The 20,671-nt window shown below is 50.0% G+C and overlaps 2 protein-coding genes across 3 annotated transcripts; one reads left to right on the top strand and one right to left on the bottom strand.

Moving 5' to 3' along the window:
• Nucleotides 1-763: 763 nt before the first annotated feature.
• Nucleotides 764-3,797, bottom strand: LAMTOR2 (late endosomal/lysosomal adaptor, MAPK and MTOR activator 2). 2 transcript variants are annotated; one of them, XM_077156437.1, is made up of 4 exons: nt 3,578-3,795; nt 3,098-3,260; nt 1,211-1,300; nt 764-966 (listed from the first exon to the last, which is right to left on the bottom strand). In XM_077156437.1, exons 1-4 carry the CDS (start codon nt 3,643-3,645, stop codon nt 910-912), a joined length of 378 nt encoding a protein of 125 aa, XP_077012552.1. In that variant the 5' UTR covers nt 3,646-3,795; the 3' UTR covers nt 764-909. The 2 variants fall into 2 exon arrangements, with proteins under 2 accessions (XP_077012552.1, XP_077012553.1); XM_077156438.1 differs by lacking the exon at nt 1,211-1,300 and having other exon boundaries at nt 3,578-3,797.
• A 951-nt stretch (nt 3,798-4,748) lies between these two features.
• Nucleotides 4,749-20,120, top strand: UBQLN4 (ubiquilin 4). The gene is made up of 11 exons (XM_077156436.1): nt 4,749-4,913; nt 6,415-6,566; nt 6,913-7,130; nt 7,705-7,967; nt 9,825-9,983; nt 13,781-14,006; nt 15,083-15,222; nt 15,758-15,841; nt 16,010-16,125; nt 16,337-16,523; nt 18,236-20,120. Exons 1-11 carry the CDS (start codon nt 4,806-4,808, stop codon nt 18,386-18,388), a joined length of 1,806 nt encoding a protein of 601 aa, XP_077012551.1. The 5' UTR covers nt 4,749-4,805; the 3' UTR covers nt 18,389-20,120.
• The last annotated feature ends 551 nt before the right edge of the window (nt 20,121-20,671 follow it).

Here is a 20,671-nt window from a genome sequence, read left to right as displayed (position 1 = left end):
GTCTTGGTCACAGCAACATCTGCCCCTCCCTGAAAGCCCAAGGCCTGGGCTGGGCAGCATTTCTCACCCTGGGTGAGGCTGGGACTGGAGGCCTGACCTGCTTCCCTGGGATGGGTTGCTTCCTACGGCACTGGGGAGAGGAACTGGTTGTTCCTTGAGCTGATCTGCTCCAAGGACACCAGGGAAGGGGAGGCCAAGGGCAGAAACTGCCAGATGGGGTGAAGGGTCTGAGTATAGGGGTAGGGTCTGGAGATGTAAGCCTCTCAGAGGCCTGTCTCTGGGTTTCTTCTACTCCCTGCCCAGTGGCGAGGCCTCACAGCAAAGCTATGGTGTCTGCTTCAAGAACTTGGAAGGGTCTGGCTGGCATGTGAATGCCTGGGAGAAGAGGGAGAGCTGGGCCCCTCGAAGGCGGCTAGGGGTCACCTTCCCAACCCCAAGAGTAGAAATCACCCCCAAAAGCCTGCAAGGAAGGATGCTGTGTTTCCAGGGCCTTATATTCTCTTTATCCAAGGTGACCCCCACCAGAACCCTGACAATCTGGTGGATATTATTCTGCTTTGAGTGGCCACGGCTGGGTGAGGCCACTCTGCTGGAGAGGCCAAAGGGACCACAGTCAAAATGCATTTGTTTGTGGAACGAGTGGGTAGAAATCCATCCTTGCTGAACTGAGGATTCCTACCAGTGATCCAGTGATTCCTGGATCACTGGATTCCTGGATTCCTTCCCACCTCTTCAATTCCTCAGACCCAAGAAAGTAGCAATACACAAGAGAGGAATTGAAGTTTATTCTTGGAAAAAACAAAAAAAAAACCTCTCCTCTCCTCCCCCAGTTCAGGAAGGTTTTCCCAGGGGCCCTGCCCCCCCAAATGGTCATCTCTCCTTTGTGACCCCAGCTTCTGTCTGTGGCCATTAGGATGCCGCTACTTGGGTGAGGGGCTCCTCCAGGTATTGCACCAAGGCCTGGGCCTGCAAGGCGGAGAACAGAAATTAGTCCCACACTGGCTTGCTGGTAGAGGGATCCTGAATCCAGGGTCTACCCCCAATGCCATATGCACAGATCACCAGCCTCAGCCCGCTCATAGGAATTAGCCCACACCAGGCATGCACTGGGTGGATGTGAGAAGGGTAAGGTAGTGGGGCTGGGAGTGGCCATGGTGATGGAGCTTGAAGGCTGTGCCCAGGGTTATGGAAGAACGAGGCACATACACACCTTGGCCTTGAGCATCCCGAAGCCCACGGTCTCCTTGGCATACATACACAGCAGAAGGTTGGCCACTCGGGTGATGGCCACACGGCCCTCCTGGTGGGGGAGATGTGATGTTCTGCTTGGCACCCTGGTCCCTCTCCTCCCACAAGGGCTCCTCTTGCCCCAGACAGACTCTATCTTCCCTCCATGCCTAAGGCACAGAAGGTTCAGCTGGTGGGTGGGGGGCGGGGGGGGGGGGGTGCTCTGGCCATGGCCTTGGACATTAGAGTCCAGAGCCCAGCTTCCAATTTCAGCACAGCCACCTCCAAGTTACCCTGGGAAACTCATTTATCTATCAGAAACTCAGTTTCTTTTTCTGTAATTTCTGTCTCATCCTAGCTGGTGTGGGTACCATCACACATGAATGAGTTTTGTATCTGTAACAGCCTGTCCAAATGGATGACATTATTATGGGCTCAACCCAAAGATACTGAGAGGGGCTTGGGAATAGTAACCCAATTTATGTTTATCTTCTTTTTCCATGACAAGGTTTTTCAAACTGAGGTTTGACCTAGGATTAAATTAATTTAGAAAGTAGATCAGCATTTAAAAATAAAAAAGAAGAGAAATGAAGTGCATTGCATGTTTCATGAAACTTTTGTTTTAGTGGATGCATTTCTTATGGCTAGGTTGCAGTCGCGAATATTTGAAAACCTTTGCCCTATAGCACCAGCTTTAGTCTAGGCACAATATAGGAGTCATCTATTGAACTGAAATGGCCTCTTTGGTTGGACAGGGGATGGGGAAGAGGTAGTCAGCCAGCCGAGTCTCCATGGAGAATCTTTTGGGCAATTCAACCTTGGGGTCTATTCAGTTTGGTTCAGCAGACCTTCATTAGGTATCCACTGTGTGCGGGGCACCAGGTGTTACACCCCTGCTTCTCTGACTTCATTTTCTACTACTCTTTCCCATGCTTATGCCACTCCAACCACACTAACCTTGCTGTTCCTTGACCAAGCACCTTTCTGCCTCAGGGCCTTTGCACTTGTTGCTCTCTCTGTCAGAGAAGTTCTTTCCCTCAACAGCCACATGACTCACTCCCCAAATTCCTTCAGATCTTTGCTCAACTGTAAACTTTTTAGTGAGACTCTAACACATGCCCCCTACAATCTCTATCTCTTTTCCCTACTTAATTTTTCTACATAGCATTTCCATGACCAAACTTTTTTTTTTTTTAACCAAGCTTATTATAAAAAATATGTGACTTTAAGCTTCACGAAGACTGGGGTTTTTGTCTATCCTGTTTACTACTTTCCCTTCAGTTTGGAGAAAACTATATTTACATTCAAGTAAATATTTCTTGAATGTACAGACATGAGTGAGACAGTTCCTATTTCCACGCAGTTCACAGTGGAATGTCCATTTCCTTTTTCTGGATTTCATTTCTTTTGTCTGTAAAAGGAGTTGACTAGGTCCTGGAGACCTTGCCAGCTCTAAGGTTTTGAACCTGGGATGACAGCACCTTGTGTTTGTACCTCACTGTATGGTTGATATCCATTCTTTCATTTGAACTTCACTACAATTGTGTGAGACAGGAAAGGTGGGGGGAAGGAGTATTGTTTCCAACTTAGAGAAGTAAGGAAGCTCCCAGAACTTAAGTGACTTGCCCAAGGTCCCACAACTGATAAGTAGCTGGCAGAGACCAGAACCTCAATCAGACCTCGGGTCCAGGGCTCCCTCCTCAACACCACCTGATGCAATGGGTCCTGCTTACTCTAAGTGCTGTCGCACACCAGCTCTTAGTACTCGTCCAGAGCTCCCGTTCCTGCCCCTCTGACTATCCGGGCGGAATCCGGGTCACCCCGTGGGAATCCCCATTGGAGGACAGAAGCTAGGCTCTTCTCTCCATACCATGCAGTCCATGAGAATGAATTTGAGATTGTCTTCGTTAAACGCTTGGTTCCCGTTCCGGTCGTACGCGGCCCAGATATTACTGGCGATGGCCGCGGTGACCCGGGCATCCGTGTCCCCGTAACCCGAGTAGGCCAGCAGCGATCCCTCGTTATTCAGCAGCCTGGCGAGGGGTGGGGAGGGATATCGGTGTGCTTAAGACAGGGAGTAGGACCTCTGGGGTCCCATCACAACCCCACTACCGGCGCTTCTTGGAAGCAAGTGTCCGGGCCGAGGGTGTTCGGGACCGTGCCCCGGACATTCAAGCACGCCCCGCTTCCCTTTCCGAGAGGGGCCCTCCCGGCCGGTTTCCCCAGGCCTCTGCCCCCTCTGCCGCCTCCTCCCTTCCGGGCGGTCCTTCCCCAACCCTCCCTCAGACAGCCGCCCGCCGCCCGACTCGGGCTTCAGCGCGCGCCGCTCGGGTCCTCGGTCCGCACTCACAGGGTGCTCTGGACGCCTCCAGTGTTGGCTTGGCTTAGCACCTGGGTCAGAGCTTTGGGGCGCAGCATGCCTGCGACTCCGAACCCGGAACTTTCGCACACAGATCCGCCGAGGTGCCGCCTGCTGGCCTCCGCCGGCCACTCCCGGTAGTCCAGCCGCCCTGCTCCCGACCGCCCTGGGAGTTGTAGTTTCCCGGCCTATTGCGGGTCTGACTCAATACCCCCGCCGCCGCGGAGGCCTCTGGGAGTTGTAGTTCCTGTGCGGTCGCGGGGCACCCTGGGAACTATAGTTTGCCTTTCCAGTCAGACCACGCGGTTATGGGGGAAAAGAGCGGGAGTAAAAGGACAGAAGTCCTACAAGGAGGTTTAACTCCTTCGGGGAGAAGTCGTCACGTCCGCTTGGCAAACCACGGTTCAATAATTTGAAAAACCTTGTAGTTATGAAGTACACCTTTGGTTACTTTTCAAAGCAATGTCCTGTGTTATACACAATTCTTTTGGATGAGGCGATAGGTACTATTATCTTGAGGAAACCGAGGCTCAGAAAGACAGGAGGAAACCGAGGCCACGCAGATCAAACCCAGGTCTCGGGAACCATATTTAACAGTCCTTTATTAAGGCCCCATCCCTCGGGAGGATGGGGACAGTTGTAGAGATGAGGTCCTAGGTGGACGTCCCGAGGTGGGAAAATTCAGCCTTCACGTCAGGAGGGAGAAGGCCCAGCCTTTGGAGAGAACTGGGCCTCCCGAGAAGGACCAAGTTATCTCACGGAGCAGAGATAAAGCGGCGACACAGAAGGTCCTTTGTCCCGGCGCGGGAGTGACCCGCGGAGGGGGCGGGGGCAGCTTTGGGAAGGACTGGACCTCCCAGCGGCTCCGGGAGGCTGGGGCGGGGCCCCCGCGGCAAGGGGCACGCCCCCCGCCCCCGCCCAGCGCCCCTCCCCCCACCGCCGCCCGGCGAGCCCCAGAGCCGGCTCCCGGGCGCAGGGCTCGGCCCTGGGCGGACCCGGTGCAGTGGCCCCCCCGGGCCGCCCGGGGCGCTGTGGCTGCGGCAGGTCCGGAGCGGGTGGCGAAGCCTTGAGGAGAGGCGGGGAGAGGGGAGTGTTGGAGGCACCCGAGCCGAGCCGGGCGGGCCGGGCTAGCGGGGAGGAGGAGGAGGAGGAGGAGGTGGAGAAGGAGGAGGAGGGGCCCGGACGGGCTGGCGGGCGGCCGGGTGGCGGCGGCGGCGGCATGGCGGAGCCGAGCGGGGTTGAGACGAGGCCCCCCATTCGGGTCACCGTCAAGACCCCGAAGGACAAGGAGGAAATTGTGATCTGCGATCGAGCCTCGGTCAAGGAGGTAGTATGGGTGGCGGGGACCGCGCGCCGTGGAAGGGTCTGCGGAGAGATGGGGGGGGGGGGGCGGTCCTGAGGGACGGTCGGGGAGTCCGGGAAGATCCCGGACAGGAAGGCGAGGGTCCAGCCGGAACCCCGAGGAACGGTGGGGAAGGAGATGCTGGTAGGGAGCGCCCTACGAGGGTAAATCCGGGGAGCATGGCGTGTGCTGGGGGGGACGGGGTTTGCCGTGGGGCCAGGACTGGGGGCGTGGTGGAGGGTGAGGAGGGGGCCCCCTTGCACAGAGAGCACTCTGCACTTGCACAGAGACGGGAGAAGAACCCTGGGTTACTGGTCGGGGTTCGAGGCGCTATGGCAGAGTAGGGAGTCCAGGCAAGGTGCTGAAACAAGAGAACGGACGCAGGAGAGCACCGGGTGCCTACTCTATGCCTCAGAGGAGGCCCACCGTTTTAGGAGAAAACCTGGGGTAGTAGGGGGCGGATTTTCCTCTGCCCAGATTCTTTCAAATTGAAGTGGTTTCCTTTGGTGGTCAGCTCCTCTAGGGTTTGTGCAGTGTGCAGTAGGTGCTCAATAAAAATTTGTTGAATAAGTGAATGAGGGAATATTGCCTCTGTTTCTCACCCCCAGTGGCTGCTCCAAAATTTCACATAGGCGGGGCTTAAGATAGGCCATCTGGTTGGAAGGGAGGGCTTCTGGAAGCTGCCTTTGCTTAGCAAGTGCACTGTTTTTCCTCAGAATGATTGTTATTTTTTGTTGGGAGTGTGCTGATAGTTGGGGAGTCTAACTCTCCCCAAGCTAGCCCTCGGTGCCATCCCTGCCCCCCAACTTTATAAAATGACTCTATTCCAGAATTTAAATTCTTTCCTCTGCGAAGCTGAAATTTAAATCAGTTTTAATTGAGAAGCAGTGTGTCCAGGCCGTTGCAAGCGTGGGCTTGGGTGTCAAGGCCTGAGTCCCATTCTGAGCAGAGTAAATTGCCTAATCTCTCTGATCCTTAATTTTCTCAACTTTCTAGTGGAGATAATATCTCCCAGGATTTAGACTGTTAACTGATGAATATCAAGGGCTATTTGTTGTTGTAGTTCAAAGATGGCTGAAGCAGAAGCTGGGAATAAAGAAAGATAGAAAGTTGGAGTCTGAGAAGAGAAGGCTGAAGGGAGACGGGGCCTGGGTCTAAAACTGTTGAAGGAGTTGGGATGGAGAGGGCTGCCCATTTAGCACCCTCATAGGGGGTTGGGTGAAGGGATTGAAGGTAGGATGTCAGAGCAAGGGCTTTTGGGGTGGAAGACCTTGGAATATAGCTGAGAGAGGAGCCTCTCACTGGTCCATCTTGGTTAAGAAAGGAGCTGCTTATTGCAACTGGAGGGGTGGAGAAGAGACTGCAGAAAGAAATTCCCGTGACTAGAGTGGGAGCAAGGGTATGCCAGAGGCTCTTGGAGAGGGGCAGGGTCCCTGGTGGGTCTGGGCTGGCAGCCTCCTCAGTGACCTCTGCCTCTTGGTCACAGTTCAAAGAGGAAATCTCTCGGAGATTTAAGGCCCAGCAGGACCAGCTCGTCCTGATCTTTGCCGGAAAGATCCTCAAGGATGGGGACACACTGAACCAGCATGGAATCAAGGATGGACTCACTGTGCACCTGGTCATCAAGACTCCTCAGAAGTAAGTTCAGAAGATGAGCAGGCCCAGCCTCTGACTAGGCCCTCCTTTCCCTTCCCCGTCTAACATTTTCTCACCCATGGCTCAGCTGGACCTGGACGGCCTGTGTCAAGGATGTCCTGCCTGGCAGCACTATGATATCACCTCTAGGAGAAGGGAAATTGACTTACTCCTCCCACAATGCCCTGAAGACAGATAAGACTAGCTCCTTCCTCCCTCTCCCTGGTTTACTGACCACCCCTTCCCCTGCTGCTGCCTCAGGGGCCCTCAGCAGGTAGCTTGAATCAGAGCAGTGGCTTCTCTGTGTGCCCACTCCACCCACCTAAGAGTCTCCTTTCTCTGTCCCCAGGGCTCAAGATCCGGCTGCTACGACTGCTTCTTCCCCCTCCACTCCAGACCCTGCCTCTGCACCTTCCACGACACCTGCTTCGCCCGCCACCCCTGCCCAGCCCTCTACCTCTGGCAGCACCACTTCAGATACTGGCAGTGGAAGCCGAAGGAGCAGTGGGGGCGGTCCCTCCCCAGGGGCTGGGGAGGGACCCCCCAGTGCTCCCGCCTCCATACTCTGTAAGCCCCTAGAAAGGAGAACACAGTCCTACTTGGTCTGGGGAGTGAGGGAAAGCCAAGAGCAGGCAGAAGGATGGTCCCTGCTCTGGTCTGGTGGTCTGGTGAGGGCGGGGGGCTTCTGGACATAGGGTTCCAGACCCTGGTATTCAGCCAAGACCAGTGTGCGAGGGCTTCCTGAAGGAGGGGAACATGGCTGAGTGTTAGCAGTAAGGGGAGAAATGGGGCTGGGGATGTGGAAAACCCAGGTCAGGATTTTGGAAGACCCCGTGAGTTTGGGAAAGTGGTGGACCTGGCTGGGGTTAGCTAGAGAATATTTATTTGTTCATTCAACAAGCCGCCAGTGGTTGCCCACGGTGAGCTAGGTACTGTGCTCAGCTCGGGGTAATCTAAGCTTCTACCATCAAAGAGGTCTTGGCTAGTAAACTGACATCTTGCCAGCCGTGGATCACGGCTGGGACTATGGGAGTAAGTGGAAAAGGGAGATATGAGAGGCAGAGACAGATGGGGCCCATTCTGGAGACCAGGTTAGGGAAGGGCTATCGTGGCAGATGGTGACCCTGCCCCCTCCCCACAGCTGGTTTTGGGGGCATCCTGGGGCTGGGCAGCCTGGGCCTAGGCTCTGCCAACTTCATGGAGCTGCAGCAACAGATGCAGAGACAGCTGATGTCCAATCCTGAGATGCTGTCGCAGATCATGGAGAACCCTTTGGTCCAGGACATGATGTCTAACCCTGACCTGATGCGTCACATGATCATGGCCAACCCTCAGATGCAACAGCTGATGGAGCGGAACCCCGAGATTAGCCACATGCTCAACAACCCTGAGCTCATGAGGCAGGTGGGTATGGGAGAAGGTTGGGTTGAAGGGGGATACCTAGAGCCCAGGCATTCCCTACCTAGCCTATTCCTGCCTTGTCCTACACTGCCTGATTGACTGATTCATTCATTCATTAATTCGGCAGCCATATTTTAAACCCTGGTGTACAGTGATGAAAATACACAGGCCTAGCTTTGCAGAAGTTCCTGGTCTCAAAGGGAAGTGGGATAGGTAAACAGGTATTTCAGTGTGGTTGGTGTTACCCATAGGTACAGTTCAGGATCCCCTCAGAGCACAGAGAAGGGCTCCTCACCCTATCCTGGAGCTCAGAGGAGACCTCCTAGAGGAAGTATCATCTGAGCTAAGACCCAAAGGAAGAGGAAGAATCAGTCAGGGGAAGAAAAGGAATAATATTCAGGGCTGAGGGACAGCAAGTGCAAAGGTCTGAAAGTAAAAGAGAGTAGGATGTTTGGGAATCATCATGGCCCTGTGGAGAAGAGAGACCTGGAGGAGGAGGTTTTAGGAACTTCATCTACTGGCCTACTCAGGCCGACAGGGGATAAGGAGAGAGTTTTCCCAGTGAAGCTGTGGGCACCAGTGTTGACCTCACTAGAAGATAAGTGACTTTTTTTTTTCTGTGTGCTGTATGGTGGGGGTCACATTTCATTCTTTTTCCGTTTGAGTATCCCGTTATTGCAGCACCATTTTGTTGAATTTTTGTTTGTTTAGTTGTTTTTTCTTTGTTTTGCTTGTTTGTTGTTTTTTGGGAAGTGCATGGATCGGGAATTGAACCCGGGTCTCCCAAGTGGCAGGCGAGAATTCTACCACCTTTGCACTCCTGAATTTTTTTTTGCGTGACATTTTTGAGTGTTTGCTTTGTTCACTGTCTAGTACAGTGCCTGGTACTTAGTAGGACTCAGTAAATATTTTCTGAATGAATAATTGAGCACTGGAACAAGACATCAGAGCCCGTGAGCCTAGGTGTATCAGTCCATAAAGGCATCTTAGAAGAGCTGAGTGTAGAGCGGGACTGGGAAGGAAAGAAAGATGGGTGGAGAGAGAAGGTAGTCTAAGCTGGATGGGAACAAGAAGAAGCCATGTTTATTTTCTCAGGTACTGTTTTTCCTTGGGGTTAACATAAAACACCCTTTATTGAGAGTGAGCCATTGCCCCCACCCTCTGTGTTTCTCAAAGTGCAATCAGGCCAAAGACCTGGGGGCAGGGATTAGAGGGTGTTGGTAGCATTGTTGCAACTTGAATCCTTTCCCTCCCTAATTTGTGGTCATTTACTATGAGTCACAGTGTGGTCTTGGTCAGACAAACCTTCCTGGCCTTGAAACCTGGTTCCACCACTGAACTGGCTGTGTGTCCCCAGGCAGAAAGCCAGATAACATCTCTGAGCCTGTTTTCTCATCTGCAAAATAGTAACAGAAATACCTACCTGGAAGAGTTATTGTGGGGATTAAATGACTTAAATCCTGTAAAGTACTTAGCCCAGTGCCCATATTTAGTAGGAATTTTCTCTTCTGCCTCCTCCCCTCTCAATGGTTGCCTCTTAACTCAGTTTCCTCCTCATACTTCTGTGGAACCCGTGAGCCTCAGGGGGAAAACTGCTGCCCTTACCTTGTCTTGGATCATCACAAGATTTTTCCCCTGTTAGAAAAAAGCCAACCAAAATATCCACAAGGAAACAGGATTGGAGCCAAAATTATAGAATACATCTAGTTCACTCTACTCCCTGCCACTGTGGGCAATTGCTAGGCCCCGGCCCCTGGCCCCTGGTTCTAAGGTAGAACCCCTCCTCCGGCCTCACCCTTTTCCTAGCCTGCTGTTCCGCTGGTTCCAGGCCTCATCCCGTCTCCTTCCCTCCTGTCCTAGACGATGGAGCTTGCTCGGAATCCAGCCATGATGCAGGAGATGATGCGCAACCAGGACCGGGCCCTGAGCAACCTTGAGAGCATCCCTGGAGGGTATAACGCCCTTCGCCGCATGTACACAGACATCCAGGAGCCCATGTTCAGTGCTGCCCGGGAGCAGGTGGGGCCAGGGGTGAGGGCAGAGGGAGGGGCTGTCTGGGCTCGGGATTCCCTGCCCCCAGACCCAGGCAAGCCTCGGGGTGCTGTCTACTCCTCGTTCTTCCCCCAGCCCCCTGATGGGTGGGCCTTGGCTGGAAGGCTGGCTCTCACAGTGCATAGGCAGTGTTGGTCCAAGTTAGCACAGGACTGAGGAACTAGGACAAAAGATAGCAGAGTTTTCTGGGGAGGCGTCCAAAGGATTTGACATTGTTCTGACCAACATCTTGCTCCAGGGGCTCCAAGGTCAGGGCAGGCCTGGGGGTCAAACAGCTGACCCTAGCACAGTGTGTCTCAAGTGTGGTGCACAGAGCACCTGCATCAGAATTACCCAGGGCGCTTGTTAATGAGATTCCTGGTCCCAACCCTTGAGCTAGTTATCAGATCAATTTCTGGGGTTGAGCCTCAGGAATATGCCCTTTTAAAAGGTTTTATAAATTATTTCCAAGTGTATAACAAGTATAGCTAAAAATATAACATTCCCTATTTCCAGCACCCAACTTTACCTAAACCCAACATGTTGACCTATGTGGTTTCAGTGCATTTTTAGTTCTTTTTAAAATTTAGTTTGTATTGGATGTATTGTACATTTTGGTTCAAAATCCAAAAGTAATAAAAAGTAAACAAAAGGACATTTAAAAGCATGGCAAGTTTTATAAGCTAAACAAAGGAATACAAATGGATTCTTCTGTTTCCGTCTCCCAGTCACCTTTTTTCTACTCCAGAGGTAACTGATGTTGTTAGAATTTTGTTCTTTTTCTAGACATATTTATTATTTGCAAATGAGACATTACAGATAGAGCTGCAGCCTTTAGGTGCTTCCAAACTTTATTTCTTTCTTTCCATCCAGAAGTAGCTACTACCCTGAAGTTGGCGTTTATCATTCCAATTCATTTATTTATACTTCATTACCCATGTATATATCTATAAACAATCTATAGTATTTCGCATAATTTTAAATCTTACAGGATTGATATCATGCTGTTCAGAGAGGGTTTTTAAAATAATTTTTTATTAATTAAAAAAAATTACAAGAAAGAAACGCAAACATCCTTAATATATGCTCATTCCGTTCTACATATATGATCAGTAATTCACGATATCATCACATAGTTGCATATTCATCGTTCAGATAGTTTTTAACTTGCTTTTTAAAAACAACGTTAAAATGCTTTGGAGAATAATATACATACAGAAGAATGCACATTTCACCAGCACACAGCTGAACACGGTCCCTGTAACAGGAGCCAGGCATGAGGTCAGGGGCTGACATCTGCTTTTCCCTTGTGGATAAGCAGTTTGCCAACACCATATATGAATGGCCCACGCTTTCCCGATGCGTTGTTCTTGCTGTCTCTGTTCTGTACCCAGTTTCCGTAGTGGGTGTCCCCCTTGGTGGTCTTGTTTTATTCCACTGCCGTTTGTCTCTCTCTGCACTGGCACCATATTCTTCTAATTAAGTCTTGATATCTGACAGAGTGAATCCCCCATGTTATTCTTCAACATCGCCCAGTTATTCTTGGCATTGCTCTTTCAAGTGAATTGCAGAAACTGCTTGTGGGGGATCAACTATGAATATTTAAGGAATTTATCTTTTTTGTTATTTAATTAAATTTCTTTTATCAAAGTAATGCATGCACCTGGTTGAAAACACACACGCACATACACACATGCACACACCAAAAACTGAAAAAGGCTTATAACAAGCACTCCAGCTCATTCTGATGCACGCTAACGGGTGAGAACCACTGGGTTAGCTAAAAGAAAGCTGCATTTGCCATCAACAAATTGGGTCCCAGTACTGGCTTCACTGTTTTCTAGAGGTGTGATTTTAAGTGAGTTACTTAACCATTCTGAGTCACAGCTTCCTCATTTTCAAAGAGGGGATGATATATTAGAGCAGTCAGTTCTTAATATTTTTAGTCTCAGGACCCTTTGTACTCTTAAAAATTATTGGGGACCCAAAGAGCTTTTGTTCTTGTGGGATATCTTTGGCTATATTTACTATATCAAAAATTAAACTGAGGAATTTAAAAAATATTTACTTATTAATTCCTCTAAAAATAACAATACAGTCATTAATGTTAATATACATAATACGTTTCTTTGAAAAATAGCTGTATTTTCCCAAAAAAAAATCAGAGGAAAGAATGACTTAATCCCTGGCTTCATACAAGACAGTTGGATTCTCAAATCTGCTGTGCATTCGGCACTCAGGCCTTTGCAGTCTTATATGTTATGTAGCCTTTGGGAAACTCCATTGTACACTCATGAGATAATGAGAGTGAAAAGGCAATGAGGTTTTAGAAGTTTGAAAATAGTTTTGAACTTCACAGGTGTCCTCAGACCACACTTTGAGAACTGGCATTTTAGAGGGCTATTTAAGCATTGGAATAAATGTGTTAGGCACATGGTTGGCGCTCAATAAATGGTAGCCTTTACCACTATGAGGAATTCAGGAAAGGGGATTCAAGTCCATACGGTGTACTGGGAAGAACAAGGCAGGGCCTAGAACTAGGTGGAGTGACTAGGCACTTACCAAAACAGGAAATCTGAAAGAGGTACATGAACCCTGGCCGTGAGCCTTATTACCTAAATAGGCAGCTGGTAAGGCACAGGAACCACAACCCAGATCAGGAGGGTCCCCATGAGCCACTTGGAACAAACAGAAGTGACTGGAAATGAAACCCCATGGGAGGAGGGGTTGGGGCGGCTCAGATGCCTCCTGCTCAGGTCAGGGTGGCCCGGGAGCCGGGGAGACGGAGCTGCCAAGCTCCAGGGAAGTTCCAGGGTCCCAGGGAAGGCCGAGTGGGGCAGGGGCGGGGGGAGTGACCTGGAGTCCCTCAGCAAGCTCACCCTGAGCATGCACCTTGGGCAGAGCTCTGCTCTGCGTGCTGGAGGCGGGGAGGGAGCAGGTTCAGGAGCTGCCTTTGGACAGCATACCATGAGATGTGTGCAGACCCCAAGAGGACCCTGGGTGACATAGTGAGGAGCCCTGTGCCCAGGAGGGCAGGAGGAAACCAAGGCCTGTTCAGCTGAAGTGGCCAGTGGGAGCAGGTAGGCGGGGTGGGAAGGGAGGGAAAGATAGTGTGTGGGGAAGCAGTGGAAGAGGAAGGTCTAGGGAGGTCATCCTCAGCTAGAGGACTGCCCAGGGTAGCATTCCATTGTGGTTGGTCTGGATGGACAGAGATTGCCACTGGGGGTGGGGAGGCCTGGGAAATGAGGGGGGCTACTTTGGGGATTTGGGATTGGATCAGGGCAGCTGGAAGAGGGAGCTCGAGACAGTTCAGGATTGAAGTAGAAGAGCCAGGTCTGAGAGCCAGCTTCCAAGAAGCCAACAATTACTGAGCACCTACTAGTGCCAGGGGCTGGGGGTGCAAAAGGTAAATCTAACCTTTTCTGTCCCTTGAGAGCTATAGGAAAACAGGTATCTACTACAGGATGGGAACGGTATAAATAAAAAGTGCCGCGGGGCACAGAGTAGGTGACTAAGAGACTGAGTATTTGTAGACACCAGGGGAAATGGGAAATTTCCCGTTATCTGAGGGATTCCATTATCCAGTCATTAGCATCAGCTAGTTCCCAGCCCTCAGGGCGAGGGTGGAGCTACTCATTATAAAGATTGTACTGAGGGCCTCTAAGGCCTTAGCTCATTCCCTCTTTCCTGGGGCAGGGGAGGCTAATAGGTGCGAGGAGAGAAAGGGTTGGCCCTGCTCCCTAATTTGTTTCAGTCCTTAACCCGAAACCTTTCCCTCCTCCCAGTTTGGCAACAATCCCTTCTCTTCCCTGGCCGGGAACTCCGACAGCTCGTCCTCCCAGCCTCTGCGGACTGAGAATCGAGAGCCCCTCCCTAACCCCTGGAGCCCCTCGCCCCCCACCTCCCAGGCCCCCGGGTCCGGTGGGGAGGGCACCGGAGGATCGGGGACCAGCCAGGTGCACCCGACAGTCTCGAACCCTTTTGGGATCAATGCTGCTAGCCTGGGGTCAGGTATGTCCTGGGGTGGAAGGAGCTTAGTGGGGTCACCAGGGCAGCCCCTCTGCCCCCGGACTGAATGGGGTTCACACTGCTCCACGATCTTGAAAGGTGAGACTGTATTGAAGCCACAGAGTGGGCTCTGCAGCCCGGGGTAGTGGCCAGGCCCCTTAGTGGGTGAGGGTTGGTTCTAGTCATGTCCTAATATCTCTGATGGTGACCTAAGTAAGGGCTTATGACTAAGCCAGGCCCCACCTCCTAAGCTCTTTGAGCCCTGCTGGTCCTATCCAGTGAAAATGGGTCAGACTGGGGAGGGGAGTGCTGAAGAGGAATCAGGGCAGACCTGGGCACAGGCAGATGTGAGGCTGGGGCTGAGGGATATGTAAGACGGCTGTGAATAGAAGTGCAGGTTATACACTGCACAACTCTCATATATAGGATGAAGGCTGAGCACAGGGACCTGAGGATGTTTTTGGTTGGTGCCCTGATTTCTCTGCACCCTGGGGGACATCTTGATTGGGCAAATCCCTTCTCCTCTAGGTGCTTCAGCTTCCTTATTTGTAAAATAAGGAACTTGCACTTAATCCATAGTTTTTAAATTATGCTTCTAAGTCCTGGGAGGTCAGGACCATCTCCAGGATGAGGGAGAACCACATGGGAGAAGCTCCAGGCCTCTTGCCCTTGCTCCAACCAAAGCATTGACATTTTTGGGTTCTGAGTGGGATTTGGTTTGAGTGAGAGAGTCTCTGCTACTAAGACAAGTTTGAAAACCATGGGTCTAGACGATCTTTAGTGGATCCTTTCCAATTTTATCTGAGCTTATGGTAAGAACAGTCCAGAGGGGCATGAATCAGACCCGCTTTCCAGCTGGCTTGTCCTTAGCAAAGTCAGTGGGAAAGGGGCCAGGCCATAGCAGGGCGAGGTGACCTTGGAGTCAGTAAGACTTGCCATAATACTTGGGTGCCCATTTTACTATTGCCTTTTTGAGTTTTGCAACCACTCAGTATCTAAAGAAAGGTAAATTGAAGTTGGGCATCTGGTTTCCATCTGGACCCCTTCTCTTCTGTTCCCCCCACCCCTCCTTGTCCTAGGGATGTTCAACAGCCCAGAAATGCAGGCTCTCCTCCAGCAGATCTCTGAGAACCCCCAGCTGATGCAGAATGTGGTCTCGGCCCCCTACATGCGCAGCATGATGCAGACGCTAGCCCAGAACCCTGACTTTGCTGCTCAGGTATCGAACTGGTCGATGGGAGAGGGTATCCCCTATTTGGGAGACATATTTTGGGGTGGTCAAGAGCAAAGACTCTGGAGCCAGATGCCTGGGTTTGTATCCTAAGCGCTCCTACTGCCTTACTGTGTGAGTTAAGCAAGTTATTTAATCTTTCAGTTTCCTCATCTGTAAAATGATGATAATGGTAGTTTCTACCTTATAAAGTTATTGTGAGAGTTAAATGAGTGAATACATGTAAAGTATTTAGAAGAGGCGTGGCACATGGCAAGCACTCTGTGCTTGAAGCGTTGGCTTTCATCGTCATCATCATCATCAGATCCAGGGCTGAGCTGCTTGACTTGTGATACTCACCATTGCCCAGATCATACTTCCATTTCCTCTCCCCGTCCTACTTAGGCCTTCAGGATACTTTGAGATCTTTGGAAAAGCTGTCCAGGTTTCCTGTGGTGGTAGGAAGGGCTGAGGGTGTCTGGCTGTAGGGAAGTTTTTAAGGTGGGTCAGTCCAGGCCTCCCCCTACTAACTTTACCTTGGCAGATGATGGTGAATGTGCCACTCTTTGCGGGGAACCCCCAGCTGCAGGAACAGCTTCGCCTGCAGCTCCCAGTTTTCCTGCAACAGGTGAGTGAGGAGCCTGTAGGAATTAGAGATTGAGGGCAAGGGGTGGACCCTAAAACCCAGTGGTTGGGACTTAAGAGAGGAAGCACAGCTTGGCTCTGGACTTGGGACTGGAGCTGCCTCCTCTTTCTTGCTATCTCCCTTGGCCTTTCTCTTCTCATTTTCCACCAGATGCAGAACCCAGAGTCGCTCTCCATCCTTACCAACCCCCGCGCCATGCAGGCACTGCTGCAGATCCAGCAGGGATTACAGACCTTGCAGACTGAGGCCCCCGGGCTGGTACCCAGGTGAGGGTGGGGGGCAGGTGGGTAGCAAGGTTCTGGCCCCTCCTCCCCTTCAATTCCTCTCTGTCACTTTCCTGGTAGCCTTCATTTCTATGAGGGTCTGGTTTTCCTGTTTTGTCCAATTGCTTTTCCTTCTGGATCTCACATTTCCATCCCTTCCTTGGATGCTGTCTCCCACTTCTCAGTCTCTCATGTAGTTATCTTCTGTCTGCAGCCTTGGGTCCTTTGGGATGTCCCGGACCCCAGCACCCTCAGCAGGCAGCAATGCTGGGCCTGTGCCTGAGGCCCCCAACTCCTTGCCAGCCATGCCAGCCACATCGTCTCCAACAGGGACTTCCAGTGCTCAGCAGCAGCTCATGCAACAGATGATCCAGCTTTTGGCCGGAAGTGGGAACTCACAGGTACATGGGGCAGCACAGCTGGTGTTGAGACCACCACTGTGATGTAGGACAGAGTGAAGGTAGCAGGAGGGTGGAGGCAGTAGAGCAGGCATCAGAGTCTGCCAGACCTGGTTTTAGATCCTGGTCAGCCACTTACTGGACTTGGGCATGTTACCTCTCCTCCCTGGGTTCAGTTTCCAGAGCTGTAAAATGGAAACAAGAAGAGTAGTAGCACTTACCATGTACCAAGTACTCTTCTAAGTGCTTTATAAGAGCTCATTTAATTTATTCCTCACAACAGCTTTGTGAGAAAGCCATTAACATCATCTCTGTTTGACAGATGAGAAAAACAGACTCAGAAAGGATAAGTGGCTTGTTCAGGGTCATATAGCTAGTAAATAATGGAGCCAAGATTCAAGCCCAGGTATTCTGGCTCCAGAATTTACTTTGATCACTATGTTGTCCAATATTGAATTGTATCTCAATATCAAAAGGAGTCTTTTGAGAACTCAAGCACTCTCCATCTCTGGGATTCTAGAGAGGAGGGTTCTGGGAAGTCAGGTGATTAGAGCCCTGAACCACAAAGCCAAGGTCAGGGACTAGGGGAGGAGGGGGATGACCTTGGGCAAGCCTCTTAACCTTTCTGTGACTCATCTAAAAAGTCATTCAACAAAAATAAATTTTGTGCCTACTGTATGCCCAGCTCTGTGCAAGGCACTGAGAGGGCTGGACTAAGCGATCTCTAAGGTCCAGTCCAGCTTAAATTCTGTGGACAGTGATGAGAGGCACACAGAACACTGGAGAGGGCTGCTGTACTGCCCTTTGTGACTGACTTGCTCTGAGACCCCAGGCAGGTCCTTTCCTTCTCTGGGTCACATTTTCCTTCTATCAGTGGACAGGTGGACTGTGATTATGGGCTCCTTTCAGGTCTAAGAGCCTTTGGTTTTTTGAACTAAGCTAGTATTTCCCAAAAATCCCCTGGGAAAAAAATTTCCAGGAGATGTTTAGAGTGTCAAGAATGAAAAGCCTTCTCTTTTGTAAATAATTGTTTATGTTGGTCAATTAAGCAAAATTAAACAGGTTTTTTCTTTCTTTCCTGAGGCCCTTGGCTGGCCTTTAATATCTCTGTGTATGTGATGACTGCCAAGAGGGCATTTGGGGGTAGTGTCTAGCATGCAACTTGTACAATCAGTAATTCTTAATAACATCACATAGTTGCATATTCATCATTTCTTAGTACATTTGCATCGATTTAGAAAAAGAAATAAAAAGACAACAGAATAAGAATTAAAACAATAGAAAGAAAAAAAAAAACAAAAAAAACCAAAAACAAAAAACCTATACCTCACATGCACCTTCATTCAGTGTTTTAACATAATTTCTAGCATGCAACTTATTTGCCCACAGAGCATTTGGCTTTTGAAATGTCTTTTAACATCTCCAGAGTGTTTGTGCAAAGCAGTTAGAAAGTATAGGCTGATCGAGGCTTTTCAATTACTTTGAAATTTTGAGAAAAATACCTCCTCCTTATTATTGCACAGCTGGTTAGTGACTTGAAATCCAGACTCCTTTTCCCCCATTTGCAATATATCTGCCCCCGAACCCCACATGTCCTCATGCTTTGAAGATTCTGGAGAAGACGGGCTGGTCCTTTTCCCTCCACTATAAGCTCTTGGATTCAGATAGGCCCCTGCTTGGTCCTGTGCCTAGTTCACAAGGCTTCTTCCTTCCAGGTGCAGACACCAGAAGTAAGATTTCAGCAGCAACTGGAGCAGCTCAACTCCATGGGCTTCATCAATCGGGAAGCCAACCTGCAGGCCTTGATTGCCACAGAAGGGGACATCAACGCGGCTATCGAGAGACTCCTGGGCTCTCAGCTCTCCTAATCCCTCGGCCCATGCCTCTTGCCTTTCCCCTCCCTTCACGCCAGTGTTTGGTTCCTCTGACAGCCCCCACCCTCTGCAGCTTGTCATCCCTCTGCCTTCTCCCTTGTCCTCTCCAGACAGCAGGGTGACTTTAGAGGCATGGGTCCCAACCCAGTAGCTCTGTCTGAGAATTTTAGTTTTTACATCTACATCTTTTACTGAATCTTCTCTTCTGATCTTCCTTAAGCAGAGCTATTTAAAGTTTTCACAGTTGTGTTTGATTGGCCCTACCTTCTTGCTGCACAACCACCTTTTGCAATCTCTAAACTTCTCAGTGGTAGTGCAGTTTACTGGAACAGGGTCTCCCATTGATACTGCTAGAGTTTTTATTGTTTTATGCTTACTTTTACTCTTTCTTCCTTCTCCATCCCCCCATCCCCTCCCACCCCCAGCCCAACCTCTGCAAAGAAGAAAAGGAGTAGTACTAGAATTTCACACTCTGTAGGAGGGCAGGTGAAACAGGCGGTCTGTGATTTTTCTCTTCCTCACCCCTGTTCTGGTCACTTTATCCAGCAGTGGGTTCTGCTGGGACTTCAGGGGGAGGAGGACGATGCCTGTTCCCCCTGTGTGAAGAGGGCAATGAAACACAGCCCCGTAGACAAGGAGGTAGCAAGCCTTGGAGCAGCCTAAGGAAATCTGTGCAGAACAGTAGGAAATGAGCTTTTTTGGAGGATGGGAATGAAAGAGACAACCTGAATTGTCTTTAAAGGCTTAGAAGTTGGAATTGACAGTTAAAGAGTGGAAACACTAGTAGCTCTTTTAGGTGAGATAGTCCAGGCCTAGGCCTGACAGAAGAGACTTAGAGATGCTAATGGAATTTGAGCTAAAGAAAGGGGATCACAGAACTAAGAGCTGCAGTTCACAAGGGGTCATATTGGCTCCATTTCATCAAACACGGGTACTTACACACACACACACACACACACACACACACACACATACACACATACATCTCCATGAACGCAGAAACTGCCTGTGTCCCAAGCCACTGGTCACTTCGACCCCCCTGACAACCTCAAAAGGCATGAAGGGGATTGGTATCTATGTCAGCAGCGGGAAATTGTGTGTGTGTGTGTGAGAGAGAGAGAGAGAGAGAGTGAGAGAAAGTTTGGGGGTGTTTGTGGATTCTTTGTTGATTCCTGGCTCAGAGCTCTTTCCTACTAGAGGGAAGTGGTAGAAGGGCCATTCTGGGGTAGAAATGGATACAGCCAAGAAAGCTAGGTCCCTTGGGCCTTTGGATGCAGGTAACCCAAGGGTAATGTGTGGTCCTTCTGAAGCTGTCAGGGTTCTGACCAGCACACTTATCATCCCTCACTGTGGTAAGTAGAAGAAAGGTCTTTACCTCCAAAGCCCCTGGCTCTGGCTTCATAACCCCTACACTTTCAGTTCTTTATTATTTTCCTTCAGGCCAGAAAGTTCTATTTGATGAAGGAGAGGAAAGGGTGGCAATAATGCCTTTGATTTGTTGGATCAAACAGATCACTCTGTAGGAGCACAGGGGTGCTTCCATCACTTCTCTCTGTGCTTTTTGGCCCAGCTGCTTGGAGGACTCATGACTAAGAATATGGCAGCAAGAGGAACAGAATTTTTCTCTGCATGGGAAAGGATCCCAAGCAGTCCAGAGAGGACTTTCCCTTCATCTCCCAACTCCCACACTGGCCTTTGTAAATAAATGGCGTGGTCTTTGTTGTGAGGGTGTTTTGGTGTTTGTTTTGTTAGGGAGAAGAGGCTGGCAGAAGACAACTTGGTTTTAGAGGACATAAAGTGGGATCTAGAGGAATCTGATGTTGGGATCTGTTATGACAGAAGTTAAGAAACATTGAAGGCTAAGGAATAACTGACCATGGGGGTATCAACAAGGTTTAGGGATGGGGAGGATTCTTCCAGTCCTCATCTCCAGACCATAAGATACTGGATTTTTTTTTCCTCTACAGGTTAGGGCTGGGGGAGGAATGTATAAAAGGAATTGGAAATATGACTAGGTCATTACTTCCATTCTCTGACCTTTAGGCAAGATTGCTCTCCTTGTGTCAGATGAATAAAAACCTGGAAGTGTTCCGATGTTATGCAAGTACAGTTTAGTAGTTATTAGTTTTGAGCTCAGACTAAATGTAGCTCTACCCTAATTCTGTGAACTTAAGGAAGTCTTTTCAAAACTCAGGTTTTATCTTTGTACAGTGAAGTTATGGACTAGAGTTCTGTTACATGTGGATACTCCATGAGAGGGAGGTCCCACTTCTGAAA

Source organism: Tamandua tetradactyla, chromosome 4 (assembly GCF_023851605.1).
Source record: "Tamandua tetradactyla isolate mTamTet1 chromosome 4, mTamTet1.pri, whole genome shotgun sequence".
NCBI classification, from domain to species: domain Eukaryota; kingdom Metazoa; phylum Chordata; class Mammalia; order Pilosa; family Myrmecophagidae; genus Tamandua; species Tamandua tetradactyla.
Note: the sequence above shows the minus strand (reverse complement) of the source record. Positions and strands in the feature narration are given on the sequence as shown.